The sequence below is a fragment of the Daucus carota genome, chromosome 8 (genome assembly GCF_001625215.2).
Source record: "Daucus carota subsp. sativus chromosome 8, DH1 v3.0, whole genome shotgun sequence".
Classification (NCBI taxonomy): domain Eukaryota; kingdom Viridiplantae; phylum Streptophyta; class Magnoliopsida; order Apiales; family Apiaceae; genus Daucus; species Daucus carota.
In genome coordinates, this window is record NC_030388.2 from 18,368,570 (window position 1) to 18,385,782 (window position 17,213).

The window sequence follows — 17,213 nt, forward strand, 5'->3', positions numbered from 1 at the left end:
AATTACTAAAAAAATGATAAAATGTAGAAATTGCGTACAAAACCCTAGTGTTCACGGTTGTATTATATTTTAATGAAATAAGTAAGATTAGTAGTCTATATTAAATTATTATGATTAATTTTAATCTTTAAGATCAATATAACATGTTTTAAGTTTACTTATAATTATAATTGATAATTAGTTAGCATGTATTATTTTTAAAACATTATTCTATCTGCATTTTTCTTTTTTGAAATGAAATTATATAATAATTACTTTTTTTTCCAACAATATATATGTTGTATAAGGCACTGAAAAAAGGCCCTCAAATTTTTGGGCCCTGTTCCGTTGAACACTTGGAACACCCTCAGGCACGGCTCTGATTGTGTCGCAGAGTTTTAGCTTCTTCCGTGTTTTCTAACAATAAAGTTGATGTCGAATTGTTTAGACTACTTTACTTGCTTGCGGATCACGGTTCAAATATTTAAAGCACAGGAGATATTCGGTCATTCATTTATGATACAGTAATATTTAATACTCATAGAAATTGAGATTTGAGATAATGAATGATTGGATTTGTCACTTTGTGAGTATCTTAAAACTAATGACTAATGTGGCAAAAAAAAACAAAAAAACTAATGACTAATATTTGAAGGGATTTTCTATGGTGTGCTAAGCGCACACAATAGTCCCTAGCTCCAATAAAAATAGCTCTTTTTGATTGATGGATAAATAATAAATGATAATGGCCCCCTGCATTCACATTAACTCCACCAATGAAAATAAGCCATTTTTATAGAATTTAGTGATTATTGTGTGCCCTTGGACACACATTAGAAAGACCGATATTTGAAACAGTTTTTTATGATATGCCCGTGGACACATATTAAGGGGTGAAATCTATAAATTTGGAAGTTTTTGATTGACTTACCCTCTCTATAATGATGAACTCGTGCATTTACAAGAAGAGAAATGTTATATACAAAGCAAATTTTTATATCCAGATCTGAAAAGTATGAAAAGACAAAATTATCCCTCACATTGTGTTTTTCTTTTGCAATTATTATTTATACATGGGTCAGTTTTGTCTTTTTATGCTTGCTCTAAATATTAAAATTTTGCTCTCGACCTAATATATCTCTACAACAATCACAATCAAACCCATCTAAATTTATAAATTTTATGCTTAGGGCACAGACCCAATTCGAAAAACAGAATATGAAAGATATCTAAGATGCTTGTGCCCCAATTCGAAAAACAGAATATGAAAGATATCTAAGATGCTACGTCACCTTGTTAATCCAGTCAATTTTGCACAGTATGTATTTCTTTTCTTTCCTCGGGCATGTGCAGCAATGTCACGGAGACCGTTTAGCACACACTTTCGGTTTGAATCGTCTTTTTACATTATTTTATATTTTAAATAAGTTATGAATAAAAATATAATAATAAAACAGATTTGATAGATTATTTATTTTGATATTCAACTTGATTGTATTGAAAAATAATAAAACTAAAAGACTTATGTCAAAAAAATATAAACTACTAACTTCGGATATTAAATCAATTTTTGATTTACTTTTATTTTAAATTACCTTCAGACTAATTTCATAAATGAATAGTTTTCTAATTTTAAAGCTAACATTGTTTTAAGTACAGGCAAACACAAATGATATTTTCCGTAGCTTATTACAAAAGTAGTTGTATGAATTATTTTGTTTTTATAAAAAGTAGTTGTATGAATTGAACTTCTCCCTCCGCTCACAAAATACCATCTATTATTTGGACACTCACAAAATAGCATCAATTATGTGAACAGTTACAGTGTCGACCTACAGAAAAATGAAATGCTAATTTAATATATTTGCTTAGGTTTAATAATTTATATACATACGACATACTTGTGAGAACAGAGAATTAAAATTAATCGATTGTTTTATAAATTCAGGATTACTAAAGATGTTTATGACAAATCAAATATTTTCAGTCAAATTAAAATATAATCACTTAAATTTAGAACATGTAATCATGTACACACGCAAAAAAAAAAAAAAAAAAATTCTATACTACACTAGTTTTCGATAAATCGAACTTGAATCTAGACAAAAATGGAGGGAAATGTCTTATTACAAATCCTGGTTGTAAAACGTAGGCTACAATCTAGCTGACTTGAAGTCGTAGTTTTTCTTTGTGGAGTTACTTTGCAGATAATTCAGCGATGGCAAAACGCGTGAAAACAGTACAGCGCATTTGCGGAGGCAAGGTCCACTACTAGAATAACCCTGCGCGCTCCATAAATAATTCCAACAAGCCAGATGTTGCAACACGTCTACATATTTCACGATAAAGAATATCCTGCTTCTAACTTTGAGTCATTGTTTTCAGATTTGATTCAACATTTACACCAAAATAAAGTAAATATAGCCTGTTTATATCGGGGGCTGTTGGGTAAGTTTGAAAAAATGTTTTTTAAGGAAAAAGTGGACTATACATCAGAGGTAAATTAATACTTATAAATAATTAAATTGTTTAGAAAACAAGCATATTTTAAAACAAAAGTAAAAGATGTAATTCTTAGTTTTTTATAAGTACCTATGATTCTTTACACAACGGGTCAAAAAGGTAGAATATGATTTTTTAGTAGAAAAAGTCATAAGTCGAGGTGCCCAAACAGGCACATTATTTATCGATAGTTTTGGTAAGATGTTCGCCATCTTATTTTCATTCAAAAAAAATATAAGGACCATTTTCAAAAAAACTCGAATTGTGTGCAATAAGTCGTATATTATATTAAAAGTGAAAAATATAATACACAAGAAAATAAAATACATCAAATAAATGTATAAATGAAAATTTAATTATCATCCAAACTTTGATGTGTGAAATTATAAATAACTGCAAGCACACGATGTGTATAGATTGATAAATGTGGGTCTATCAATCAATATACTTATATAAAGGAGAAGCATGGGGCGTGTAGGTGGCACCTCTCATATCGTTTCGTTTTATTTTTCTAATTTTCTGGAATTTGTGGAAGAAAAATATTAAAAATTAGAATTACCTTTTTTAGTTTCGGATATATTAGAAGCAAGTTTCAGAATCTGATTTTGTTTTCAAATTATTTATGAAATATAGTACCTTGAAATTTTAATTTGATTTTGTTTCTATATAAAGGAGAAGCAATAGAGCTACCTTTTTTAGTTTGGAATTTCTTGAAAATTTTAATCTAATTTTCGTTTCTATGTAAAGGAGAAGCGAGGGTCGTGTAGGTGGCGCCTCTCACATCGCTCTGTCATATTTTTCTAATTTTCTGGAATTTTCGGATGAAAAATATCAAAAATTAAAACTACCTTTTTTAGTTTCGGATATATTAGAAGCAAGTTTCAGAATCTGATTTTGTTTCGGATTATTTATGGAATATAGCAGCTTGAAAGTTTTAATGTGATTTTGTTTCAGATTATTTAATTATGGAAAAAAGTAGCACATATAAAAACCCCTATAGGTTGTAGGGTTTTAATCATCTAAACACAACTTAATCTCTCTCAATACCACAATCCTACCTCTCTCTGGTGATAGTTCTCTTACTCGATTTCCAACTCGGTGGTGTCGTTCTTCTGCAACGATAAGTGAAGGTTGTTTATACGGTATTAAAAAATATAAAGATTGTTGCAAGTAAATAACCGCTAGGTGGGATTCGACAAATCCAAACACGGGAGAAGAATATAGTCTTGGCATGATATTGATGGATAATATCAATAAATTAACTATTAGTGATGTAAGTTTATTGATTATTCTTTTATAATATTTGTTTTGTCCATCGGACAAGTTTGTTGTTGTTAATTTTTATATGATTTGCTTTGTATATAAGGAAAATATTATTCATGCATTATCTCTTTGCTCCGTTCAAGTAACTTTTAAGTAAAGGCTGTTTATACAATATTAAAAAATAAAGGTTGTTACACGCAATGGTAGTTATATAGACCGCTATCTCACGTATTTAAGTTAGATGTTTTTGTGCACAATCAATCCAAAAAAATTGGAGGAAGGTGACAATTTAAGAACATGATTACTTTTTAAAAAAACACATATAAAATTAAGATTCGTTGTGCTTTAAATTGTTAATTACTTGTAGAAACTTATTTTCATTTTTTCACCATAAATTATAGTTCAAATTTTGTAATTTTATATATTAGTATTGGTATTACATCAAGATTTTTATAATATAAAATTTGTTTTATCCTACAAATATTAATTTTTAATTATTAATATACTTTTTTCTAAACAGCCACAAAATTATTGTATTCTGCAAATATTAATATTGAATCATTAATATAATTTTTATAGGCCGCCGCAACGCGCGGCTTCTCAACTAGTTATTATTTAAGTGGGTGTTTGGTAACCACTTTTAAGCTGGGTTTCTCAGTTTATAAGTTAGAAGTATTTATTCGTATCGTTTATGTAAAAAGTCAAGAAGCACTTATAAAAAGCTAGGAATGCTAGCTTTTATCTCAGAGGTTCTACTTATTTTCCAAACACTTTAATCACTTATAAGTCTTATCTTGCTTCTAACTTTTACTCCACTTATTTATTTTAAGTAAGAAGCACTTATTTTAAGCTCATCCAAACGGTCCCTAATTATTCCTGATCATTTGAAGAGAAAATGATTGTGATATATAGAATATTCAACTAACTGCTGTATAAATTAATATTTAATTATTACTGATTATTTCAAGAAACTGTGGAGATGGTACACCAGCCTGGTGGCTGGTGCCTTGTACAAGATGACAGGAATGTTTGGCACCAGGCCCAACACTTAGAATGTGCAAGCAGTCTTACTACCAATGGTCTCCTACATAGTGTATATGGAGGAGCGCCAAGTCCATGGCACTTTAGAATTTTCTTCACCAGCTTGCACCTAGCGCCTACGAAGTTTGTATAGTGTGTAGTTGCGCTAGATTTTCCAGCACCAAGACAATTACGAAGCTAAATACCTCTTAATTGTATTCATAGCTGTCTTCGTAGAACTCCATTAACAAGTTTCCATAACCAGGAGTTTTCTAGATAATCTCATCTTCTTGACTATCAAATAGGTTCGTTTTTTACAAGAACCTCCTTTTTGAACTCATTTTTTTAGCATGGAATAGTTTTATTATCAACCCAATGATAAAGCCAAATCTGTGGTGTCCTCGTATCGAGCCTGCGATGTGTCCTGAAGGAGAGGGTCCTGCAAAACAATGCTCAACCGGGGTTTGATCCGTTAAGCACCTCCGGCGTGACAATCAGACTTCTTTTAATTCAAAGTATATCTTGCTCTAGAGATGTGTTGTGAGCGTACCTTATTCTCGTTCCTCAGGTTTGTTTTTAGGGTCTTTCTAATGTGTGCCCAAGGGCACACAATATGCACAAAATTTGATGAGTTTGGAGGGTTTTGATGAATTGATGTAAATGCAGGGGGCCATCCATATTTATAATTACATGACCAATAAGAATGCACCCAACTCATAGATGTTAGCGCTTATTGTGTGCCCAGAGAAAAACCGTTGTTTTTATAGTCGAGTCTGTTATGATGTCATACATGTACCTTATTTAGATCATTTTGATTGGTGTAGTTGGTGTATTTGCATGAAGTTCACAATTATTAAGACATTATTAAGAAGTAGGAGCAAGAAAATGATCAAAACACAAAAAATTTCCGCGCTCAGTATGTGCCCATCATAGAAAGACCATAAAATTATATTCAAAGAGAAAATTTATAGAGTACAACCTAAGAGCACCTCCAACCATTGAAAACCCTTGGCTAAAACATGAGTTGGCATACTTAAAATAAAAAAATTTAGCCAACAGTTCGAAAAACTCAGTTCCAACCATGCTCAGCTGTTGTCTATAAATTTAGCCAACCTCCTATGGATGGCTAAATTTGTCGAACCTCTACAGGTCTGTAGGGAAATCTGTAGGAAGATTGCACATCATTTATTACCATATTGAACTGATATATTCTATTTTAACAATATAAAATTTTAATAACATACTATTTTTAAATTATAGCCAACCAATATAGCTAGTACCATTGAAGCAAAATGTCTTACAGGTTCAGCAAATTTTACATAATGTCTTGCAGGTCGAATTTAGCCAACGATTATAGCCAACGCCATTGGAGATGCTCTTACGGATCCCATTTAGCCAACGATTATAGTCAACGCCGTTGGAGATGCTCTAACTCATCGGTATATATTATTATGACCTCAACTCAGCCATTCTAGTACGCAAATAGACGGTAATAATCGGCTAATCCAAGATCACGTCACCCGACAAGTATCCACCACAAATTTGAAAACGTGTTTATTGAACATAGATACATACATTATTTTTCAGTAATGGCCACTTTCAAGTATCTTATCCTGACTCCATGATCACATATTTTATGATGAATAACCCATCCTACTTGCCTTGTTTCTGCTGGTTTTATTTTTATAAAGGAGGTGTTTTGCTCAATTTCTTCGAAGCTTCTTTGTCTACGTCTCTAAATAATTTTCATTATACAATGATAATAATGCGGAAAGCAGATAATTCAAAATAGTATTACTAAATTCAAACACGTTTTATTTTCTGTTGTGACTATAAATATTAGGCACATAAGAGCGAGCATCTCCTAATAAATCACATTTATTTATCTGTCATATATAGTCCTACACTGCTACACAGATTTTGGTTCAGTTGAGTTTGACATTTGCCATGGAGCTTAAAAATGCAGAAGCCTCTGATCATGACATACTCAACGAACTCAAGTTGTTCGACGACTCGAAAGCTGGAGTCAGAGGCCTCGTTGCTTCTGGTGTTTCCAAAATTCCCAGGTTCTTTATTCATCCAGCAGACAAGCTACCCAAGGCAGATGCTCAGCTCGACTTGCCAGTGATTAGCCTCGAGGGATTTCAACATGCGAGCCGACGAGCTGAAATCGTGGCTGGAATTGGCGAAGCCTGCGAGAAATGGGGATTCTTTCGGATCACTGAGCATGGAGTTCCTGAGGCTGTGACTGATGCTGTGTTGGAAGTTACGAGACAATTTCATGAACAGGCGAAGGAGTTGAAAGCAGAGTTTTATACGCGGGACCTTAAGCGCAGGGTCAAGTATTATAGCACTCTGGATCTTTTTGTCACGAAGATTGGACAGTGGAGGGATACTGTTACCTGTGATTTTGATGATGGAGTTGTTGATCGTGAAGGATTGCCTTCTGTTATGAGGTATTTTTGATCTCTTGAGTTCTAATTTTATATTTTTTTTTTCTGCGCACCTGCAACCAGATCTTAGAAGTGGGAGAGGTGGCAATTGATCCCCTTAAATTTTTTTTTTTTAATATTATACATATTTTTAGGTTGTAAAATTGAAATTGACCCCCCTTAATTTTTCGTGACCCCTCTTAGTATTTTTTTACAAAAAAATTGACCCCCTTAACTTTATAGTCAGATCCGCCACTGTTTTACAAAAAAATTGACCCCCTTAACTTTATAGTCAGATCCGCCACTGCCTGCAACGATTATTTAGGAGTCGAGTACAATATGTTTTAGACTTTTAGCTTAGGAGGCTACTCGTTTAGAATTTTTTTTTCTAAAAAACAAGAAAAAAACTGTGATAAATATAAAAACAAAGATTATAAATAATTTTTAGTTCAAAAGTTATTTTTGAGAAAAGCAGGTCCCGTACTTTTAGAAAAAGTTGAATTTCAAACTTTTGCCGAAACTATCATGAATGTTGCTATCAAATGTCAAGATATTAATTTTTTTATATTATAACTCAAAATATGTAAATATCAAAAAATACCAAATAATAATATGATCTTTATAAACAAAAACAGTTTTTAACAGCACTCCAACAAACCCTTTGTACACAGCTGACGCTGGGAACATTTTGTTGTATGTGTTTTTTTTTCTTTTTTTTCTTTTTGGCGTTTATTGTGAAACCTCGTGAATATGAGTTGTTCGTGACAACTCTGCTCTAAGAATCTGTAGTGTCTATGCTGAAAGAGAGACACTTAAGAAGTTAAGATGGTCACATGAAACCCGGACAATAATTTATAAATATTTGCTGCGGGAACTTAGCATACAATTTTATTATAATCGGTAGCAGGAGATGCTGGCCTATTTCCAGACACAATGGTACTATATCTCTAATATAGATCGAGTCAAATGCAGTGATTCACTTGTGTAATGTGGCTTTGCAACTGTCACAAAACACGGCAAAGCATCCCACAAAGTGAGTTCTGTCTGTCAGAGGGCCTGATTGCTAAAACACCCCATCTTTGCTAGTACAGACCTCAGTGTGTCCCTCCATAGACATTTACCTTGACTCGTATCATGGTTTCTTTCGCAATCAAGTAATCAACTACATTGTTGTTGTTTGGTATAATTTTAGCCAAGATTGACAATTGGGTGCACGACTTCCGCCAACATGATTAGAGAGCAGAGCACCTCGATTTGGGTAGCCCCTGGAACATGAATAATGTTTTGCTGACAGGTTTTGTAAAAGATGTGTACGAATCATTTATAAATAGGCACTTCTCAATTGTAATTGGGATAAATATGCATCTGTTTTTTGTAGATAGTTGATGAATTTTTGAATTTATGCTAAGAGCACCTTTATCGCTGGTCTTAGATGATACTAACAGTTACAACTCTTGAATGGTGCTGGCACGTACCATTACTCATGTTTGGCATATTGTTCTGCGGATAGAGCCATCTATATAAGTCTTAACCTTTTTCTCTGCTTGATCTACCATTTGTGTCATATGACTGATGCCCTTTTTCCATATAGTGAAATGAAGGTCATTGATCTTAAATATTTAATAGTTACATCTGTGGTGATGTTCTTACAGAGAAGCAATTGAAGAATATGTGGAATGCTTAAATAAGCTGAAGAAACTACTGTCTGAATTGCTATCGGAGGCTCTGGGGCTGAACAGTGACCACCTTGCTAGCTTAAGATGTTTCGAAACTCAGAAATTATCCTGCCATTACTATCCTCCATGTCCAGAGCCCAAATTGACATTAGGCACGTCGAAACACTCTGACCCTAATTTTCTAACCGTTCTCCTCCAAGATTCTATCGGCGCCCTCCAAATCCTGCACGAGAACAAATGGATGGATGTGCCTCCTAAGAAAGGATCACTCCTAGTAAATGTAGGAGACTTACTGCAGGTACCACATTAATGTTTACACATCATTGTTATATTATCAAGAATTGTGTTATTGGATAGTCCGGTGGTTAAGAATTTATCCTCTGTTGTCTCATGTCATGGGTTCGACTCTGATGTTTATTGATGGCGTATGAAACTGTACACCAGGCTACGGCTTTGACAATTGTTTTCTACAGCCTACGGCAAGCCTATATGCAATCCCTGAAACATGCACCTGTGAGATTACAACTTCTCTGGCTCCTACAGAATGATAAAGACTCATGTGATGGCCCTGAATCCTGACTTAAACATGTCCCCTACGGTATTATCACCCTACAATGCATGTCTCTCGGAAACTAATCCCCTGCAGATTCCCGAAGCCAATCTTTACTGAACAACAGGCTCTCAAAACCGCAGGCTCCTAGCACCACCTACAGACCCCGTAAACCCTTGCACCCCCAGGGATCTCCTGATCAAACCGTAAGCCTGATCCGAGTAGATGATTAAGCTGCTTGTAAGCTCTCTGCTAGTCACCTCCAAGCACCTGGACACGTGGCACTTTCTCCTGCACCTTGTCACCCCTGAAAAACTGGACTGACCTCCATCTGTCCCATAATAGCTTGTCCTTCTCATCTATCTAGCTACTAGATTAGCCCATTCAACATCCTAAGCAGCCACCTCAGACAATATAAATAAAGAAGAGAAGAACTCCAGGAGGGGGGGACGAAAAAAATATAAAAGAAAAGGACTGTGATAGCTACGGAATGAGGCGGAATTCCGCAGGCCATCAGTTGGCGCCGCCGCCGGGGATCGAGTATTGTTCCCCGAGATGTTATTTACTGCTATATTACGATGACCTAACTCATATGTAGACGGTCTCTCTCTGGTTTACAGCTGCGAGAAGGGTCTGTTGAACTCAAACTATTAATAGAACTCGCGTCGACGTGGATGCTTAGCCTCACTAGTGTTTAGTTCTTCTTCACCTTGCCAGGTATTACTCTTACGACTTGATCTTACTAGCCATACATCAACGAGCATGTAGTTATATTTGTTAAAATTCTAAGAATAAGATGGAATATTGCTTAACAATAAACAATAACTATCTCCAAACTAATGATGATATTTTACTCCATATTCAATACTGTTTTTTCCCTATAGTTAGTGATAGATTTGTTGGAAAGTGGAAACATGATAAACTTTGCAACTATATATTCTTTTATCTTTCAAAGACTCAATATATATAAATAGTGTATAACACACGCTTGTTTATATATTAATAATATCAAAGCTACAGCTTTTGTTTTCTCACCTAGAGGCTACGGCTTTTCTCTTACAACTTTAGAGCTTTGGCTCTTTCTCTTAACTAACACTCTGTATATTATTTTCTTGGTTATTTTACAAATAAAACAAAGCATCTTATTTATAAGTTACAGATTTACCATGTTACAGTATGGCACACTTCATTACATAATTAACATAGCCTTCTTTAATGCCATCTTTACCTTGTCATGCGGCGTACCTTTTATTTAGGGTTCAAACTTGACTGTTGACATGTGCTGTAGATTTAGAGTGACAGCTTCTTCAATAATAACACACGTAGTTGGCCATGCACCACCTTATACATAATATTATGGCACACCTTATTTTCTGGGTATACCTCCTGGATGACTGCTCTCGTTTTCTTTTTCATGTTACTACATTTGTAAACTCGACTGTAACTATTAATTCTTCAGAGTTTTGAATTCTAACAAGATTAACCAGTATATATCATTCTACTGTCCTTTGCTTATAGCTAGGAGCGTAATTTTTGGTATTATATTATCAAGCAGTTTCTTTGGTTGTAATTGCTTGCCCACAGACCATGCGCTTTTTATTTTATTTACCATACTTACAATTTTAACATACTTTCTGGCTTTTGATCTAAGAAATGCATCAACACTTCTTGCTTATTTTGTCTTCGACTAGAGCCGGAAAGTAGTCACCAGCATCTTACAACTCCTTGTTTCTCCTCCCTGATATGATCTCAAACAATAGCTTTCCGCAGCTAGAGACATCTACTTTTGTAATAATAACCTCACCTGAAATTCATTCCGATGCGAGATATCCTCTTGTTCACTTATTGTTCTACGCAAAATCTTTTAAGATGGACAAAGTTGATATATTATGCTCAATTGTACGTGCTCACTTCTACGCGAGCTCCTCCCCCTTGCCTCAGATTCCTTAGAACTTTAACTGTTATAGCTCTGGAATCTAGCAGAGTACCCGCAAGTATTGAGCTAATACTGTCCTCACCCAGTTTTTTGTTTTTTTAGAATCCTTGGTCAATTTTTAACGTATCTAAAAACTCCCATTATAACCCAAACACTCATCTTGCCAGCCTTTTGTAATCCTTTCACACGAACGTGAAAAACTCTTTCTCTATTGTCACCCAAACTAGTGGTTGGATATTATACACATCTCCATCCCAAACCATGCGTTGTTTGCCACCTTCGCTATTCCACATTAGCAGGGTAGGTGACAACACAAAGGCGCAGCCAGGAGGGTGAACTGGAGAGTAGGGGGCAATTGTGGCTACGGAATTCTCTCGCACATGGCGATACGTCAAGCTAGGGGGTTTGAGAGCGTAGGTCCGTAAGCTCGGAAGAACAGGAACGCGAAGTGGTTTTGGGTGAGGCGTGCACTCGTAGGCAGGTCTTCCGGAGCTACATCACTGCGAATTTGTTACGTATTCTAAGACGACTAGCAGGGGGGGTCCCACAAAGATTGGGCGGAGGGAGCCTTCGGTGTATAAACATTTAATCCGTAATCCATCACTTGCATTCTTCATCACCACTCTTTACGCCTTGAGAATGTGACTCTCCTCTGTGTCTTGGGTTGAAAACCACATTGCCTTTAAAAATAAAAACGTGCCTTCTACTTCCCTTACATCACTACAATGCAGGGTTGATATCCTAGAATAGTACACCCATCAGTATAATCTCCCAACGGCCAAGTCTCGTTTCACTGCTATTTGCTTACTTTCAGCTGCAGGATACATCTATCCATTAGAAGCTAAAAGCCACTTTACCTAAATACAATCATATCTAAGCTTATGTGTCTTGCGCTCTATTTCCGTTAGTAATTGATGTTTATTATATAGATACGTATATAGTCTTCTTATATTATTTATACCAAATAATAATGCTTTGTGTACACATTATTTACGACGCATGCATGCATTGTCATTAAACATAATTTACCTTTATAAAATACATTTGTTTGTCATAATGCGCCCCACACAAATTTTTACACTTTCCTTCTATAACACAAGTCTTTATTATATACTTCCTAATTACCGACGGCACGATAATGCCTATATTTACTTATTTATTATTTTTACATCCTGTTTTCATTGCCATTATTGACTTTCTTGCAATTATGATATGCCATTTCACCTTTTGTTCCCGCTAATTAAGCACATGTCTTGTTAATTAAACATTTGTTACTTCGCAGCATTTTTATATTGTGTTGCTTACATTTATTTTATTTCACATATAAAATTATCTCGTATCTTTTCTGACTGTGAGCGCGCTTTGTTAACATTAGAGATCATTTACCCTCCTTGATTATTACGCTTTGATTATGTCACTACATAGCGTTCTTAAACTAGTTTACATAATGTTTTATATAATTAAGTTTATTAGCTGCCGCTTGGTATTAAAATTATTAATGTCACGCATATACATTTAATTCATCCAATTGTATAGCTCTTATATCACTTGCTTGCTATAATATATTTCTTGTATCATATTATTTTTGATATACATTTATTTGCATAAACTATACTATGAGCATCCTACGCCAATAAAAGTAGCAATAACTGCTACGGCTACGGAGCACTACATCCTACGCCAATAAAAGTAGCAATAACTGCTACGGCTACGGATCACTACATCCTACGCCAATATAAGTAGCAATAACTGCTACGGCTACGGATCACTACATCCTACGCCAATATAAGTAGCAATAACTGCTACGGCTACGGATCACTACATCCTACGCCAATATAAGTAGCAATAACTGCTACGGCTACGGATCACCTAAAGTCCTACGGGCAATATATCCAACATATGTAGCATAAAAACTATTGCTACGGCTGCGGATCACCTAAAATACAAGGGGCACATATGCCAACATATGTAGCACCTGACCTGACTAATAATTTATAGTGAAAAATGTAGTTAAAATTTGAGTTGTGAGATATTTAATCCTCTTTGCTTAACCATATACTTTGATTGTAGTTGGTTTCTTGTTTTTCACTTTGTATTACAAGTGAATCGTATACTCTCTAGCAACATCTTATGCACGTCTTGTTCGAGTGATTGTCTATAGGTACTACATTCTACGTATATGGATATCACATGAATGCTGCATAATCATATGCATTTCTTTTCTTCTTTTACTAACTAGCTTGACCAACGTCTGATTGAGCAACACTCACAACTCTTATTCACTGATTTTCTCTTCATTATATTGCGTTTGCCTAACGTAGGCATATCATATGAAGCTCTTGCTGAAACACATTTTTAATCAATGAGACCTATTTTCATTACGCATTCGTTGATGTGTTGACAGTGGGGCATTAATAATTCTGCATGACTCATCTCCTTGTCATTTTTGCTTATTGTCTTGATTTATTCCTGTGTTGTTTTTCTTCACTTATTCCTATTCTGTATAGCATTTTGATGATCTTTACGGAGCCCATGCACACCTTAGTGTTTTTAAATGTCATTATTTTTATGATTCATAGTATAATATAATGTGTACAACACTTATGGGTTCCTTAAATCTTTTTATGTGTCACACTCAAGCTGTTTTAATTTAAAAATAAGCCGTATTTATACAACATGTGACATATAATGCTACTGCATGTAATTATAATTATTGTGATTCTTATAAACAACATATTAGATGTCTATCTTATTTTTATTCTACAACTATTTTATATCTCTTATACAACTATTCTATATCTCTTGTTTATGTTACACTGTTAGCATACATTTTGTGTTTCTAATTTTGTTTTTATATTCGTTAATATATATATTTCATAAATCACATTCTTATATAAGAGTACTCATTCTTATATGACACTATTCGCAATTTAATTTATTGATTTTATAATTTATATCGTTACTCTTATTATATATATAAAAAAAAAGAGTTTGTGGGGCTCTCTCTCTCCACAAATTCTGTCTCACCCTCATCACAGCTTAAACCTGCAGACCTTCGAGGTGATCCAAAAAACTTAAAGACCTTATATTTTTGCATGTACTCACCCATGTCAACTCTTATCATGGCATCTTTAGTCCCATAATACTCCCGAGCTACTAATTTTACAAGCTCAGTCTTGCTAACTCTTGTAGGTATGGTGAATAAAAAACTTGACATAGGACGATCCGGATCCCTAATCCCAGCTTTAACCCTGCGTATAGCTCAGGTAACATGTACACATGATCATATTGGGTCGTAGAGTTTTTTTTTTTCCCTTGTTTAAAAAGCTTAAATGCCTCGTTCTGCCATATCTTTCCTACAAGGATCCTAGCCCACGATGAGAGACCAAGGACTATATTTACTTGTTTTCGGTTATTACAAACATATTGCCGATTACTCTTTGCTCCCTTTTATGGTTCCTGAAAACTGCACATCTACGGCTACATCCCCAAAGTGTATTTGGACCCTACAGCCTACAAAAATTACAGCCCTGCTGGGCATGAGTGCTGCAATTACGGTGCATTAGAATGTTTGGGGAGGTTACCCAACCAACGAGTTAGGTACATGGCGGACAAATGGTGTCTACACTTCCGAGTATATGAGTATTTGAATCCTACCGCCTACAAAAACAATACAACGACGTTATGTATGAGTACTGCAGTTCCATTTTACAGTACATAATGTTAGAGCTGGTTACCCAATTAACAAATGTTAAGTACATGACCGACAAATGATCTACGCTTCCGAGTATATGAAGCTTCCTAAAGAAAGCTTATATACTCAAGGGGCATCTGATGGCGTATGAAACTGTACACCAGGCTACGGCTTTGACAATTGTTTTCTACAGCCTACGGCAAGCCTATATGCAATCCCTGAAACATGCACCTGTGAGATTACAACTTCTCTGGCTCCTACAGAATGATAAAGACTCATGTGATGGCCCTGAATCCTGACTTAAACATGTCCCCTACGGTATTATCACCCTACAATGCATGTCTCTCGGAAACTAATCCCCTGCAGATTCCCGAAGCCAATCTTTACTGAACAACAGGCTCTCAAAACCGCAGGCTCCTAGCACCACCTACAGACCCCGTAAACCCTTGCACCCCCAGGGATCTCCTGATCAAACCGTAAGCCTGATCCGAGTAGATGATTAAGCTGCTTGTAAGCTCTCTGCTAGTCACCTCCAAGCACCTGGACACGTGGCACTTTCTCCTGCACCTTGTCACCCCTGAAAAACTGGACTGACCTCCATCTGTCCCATAATAGCTTGTCCTTCTCATCTATCTAGCTACTAGATTAGCCCATTCAACATCCTAAGCAGCCACCTCAGACAATATAAATAAAGAAGAGAAGAACTCCAGGAGGGGGGGACGAAAAAAATATAAAAGAAAAGGACTGTGATAGCTACGGAATGAGGCGGAATTCCGCAGGCCATCATTTATATATTGACAATTACTAACAAAAATTTATATGTTGGCAGCTGATAACTAATGATAAATTCAAGAGTGTTCGTCACAGAGTGGTGGCAAACTATGAAGGTCCAAGGGTCTCTGTGGCCAGCTTCTTCTACCCTCGTAACAATGAGCTAACAGAGCCTTATGGACCAATAAAGCAACTTCTGTCAACCGATAATCCACCAAAATACAGGGAAATCAGCACCCTCGAGTTCATAACTTATTATATGTCAAGAGGGCTTGATGGTGCTGCAATTCTTCCTCATTTTGAGCACCAATAGATGATGTTCTCCCGAAATTAGTACAATATGAACTCATTCTCTATTGTAATCATAAATGTTAAACTTTGTGCGAAACATACTAAACTTTCGTATGTATGATTAAAGTTTTATCTTTGTCATAACTATAGTGTTACCCGTGAGAACCGAGAATTTTTTTAATGAAATTTTTTTTGTTAATCTATAATTCCAAGTATAAATTATTTAAATATTATTTATATATTTATTACGTAAATTTAGATATGTAACAACCACAAATTTCAAGAAAGTACATATATTTAATTTTTAATACTTTGTAAGAGAATAATTGAACGACATATCTTATTTTTTAGTAATTTATTGCAATAGAATTCAAATACTGTAAAAATTGTACAGAGATCGTTTATTTTAGTATTTAATAATTAGAAATAGTAACGGTCTATTGAATTTAGTTAATTCTAGAAAATAGACAGTCGCAAGATTAAAATAATATAAATATTACGACTTAGAGTGATTATAATATGAAGTATCGACATGATGAGATTTTATACACACATATACACTCACACACACATATGTATGTATATGTGTGCGTGTGTGTCAGTTCCACACAGAACCAGTTAAATTTAGAATTTTAAAATTTAATTATTAATAATTAGATTACAAAAGATTAAAAGGGTGAGCTCTAATTTATATATTATAAATATATTTTAGTACAAATATGGGCGTAAAATCTTATGAATATTACGTACTTAACAGAGTATTCTGTCATATATTTGAACGTTGCAGTAGTATTTCATTAGTACTGTTAACTTCTAATTAGAATGTACAATGTCACAAAAGAAACAATAGGAATAGTAAAGTGAGCAGATGAACGAGGCCACCAAAAAAGCCACCCAAAAGAAAAGAATCATTTTTCTTCGTGTTGCTCTAATAATACGAAAGAATAAAATCCTCGGCCAAATCATTTTAGGTGACATGATGATGTCAAATGCACTGCTCTCAGGCCCACGATGCTTGACGATAAAATGCAAAAAGTCGTGGATCGAGAACTCTGAGGCTCGAGGTCGGCCTTATTATTTTTACTAATTTTTTAAACAG

General features: G+C 34.8%; 1 protein-coding gene across 1 annotated transcript; it reads left to right on the forward strand.

Moving 5' to 3' along the window:
* Positions 1 to 6,464: 6,464 nt before the first annotated feature.
* Positions 6,465 to 16,299, forward strand: LOC108197414 (1-aminocyclopropane-1-carboxylate oxidase homolog 1-like). The gene is made up of 3 exons (XM_017365023.2): positions 6,465 to 7,220; positions 8,849 to 9,170; positions 15,882 to 16,299. Exons 1-3 carry the CDS (start codon positions 6,712 to 6,714, stop codon positions 16,134 to 16,136), a joined length of 1,086 nt encoding a protein of 361 aa, XP_017220512.1. The 5' UTR covers positions 6,465 to 6,711; the 3' UTR covers positions 16,137 to 16,299.
* The last annotated feature ends 914 nt before the right edge of the window (positions 16,300 to 17,213 follow it).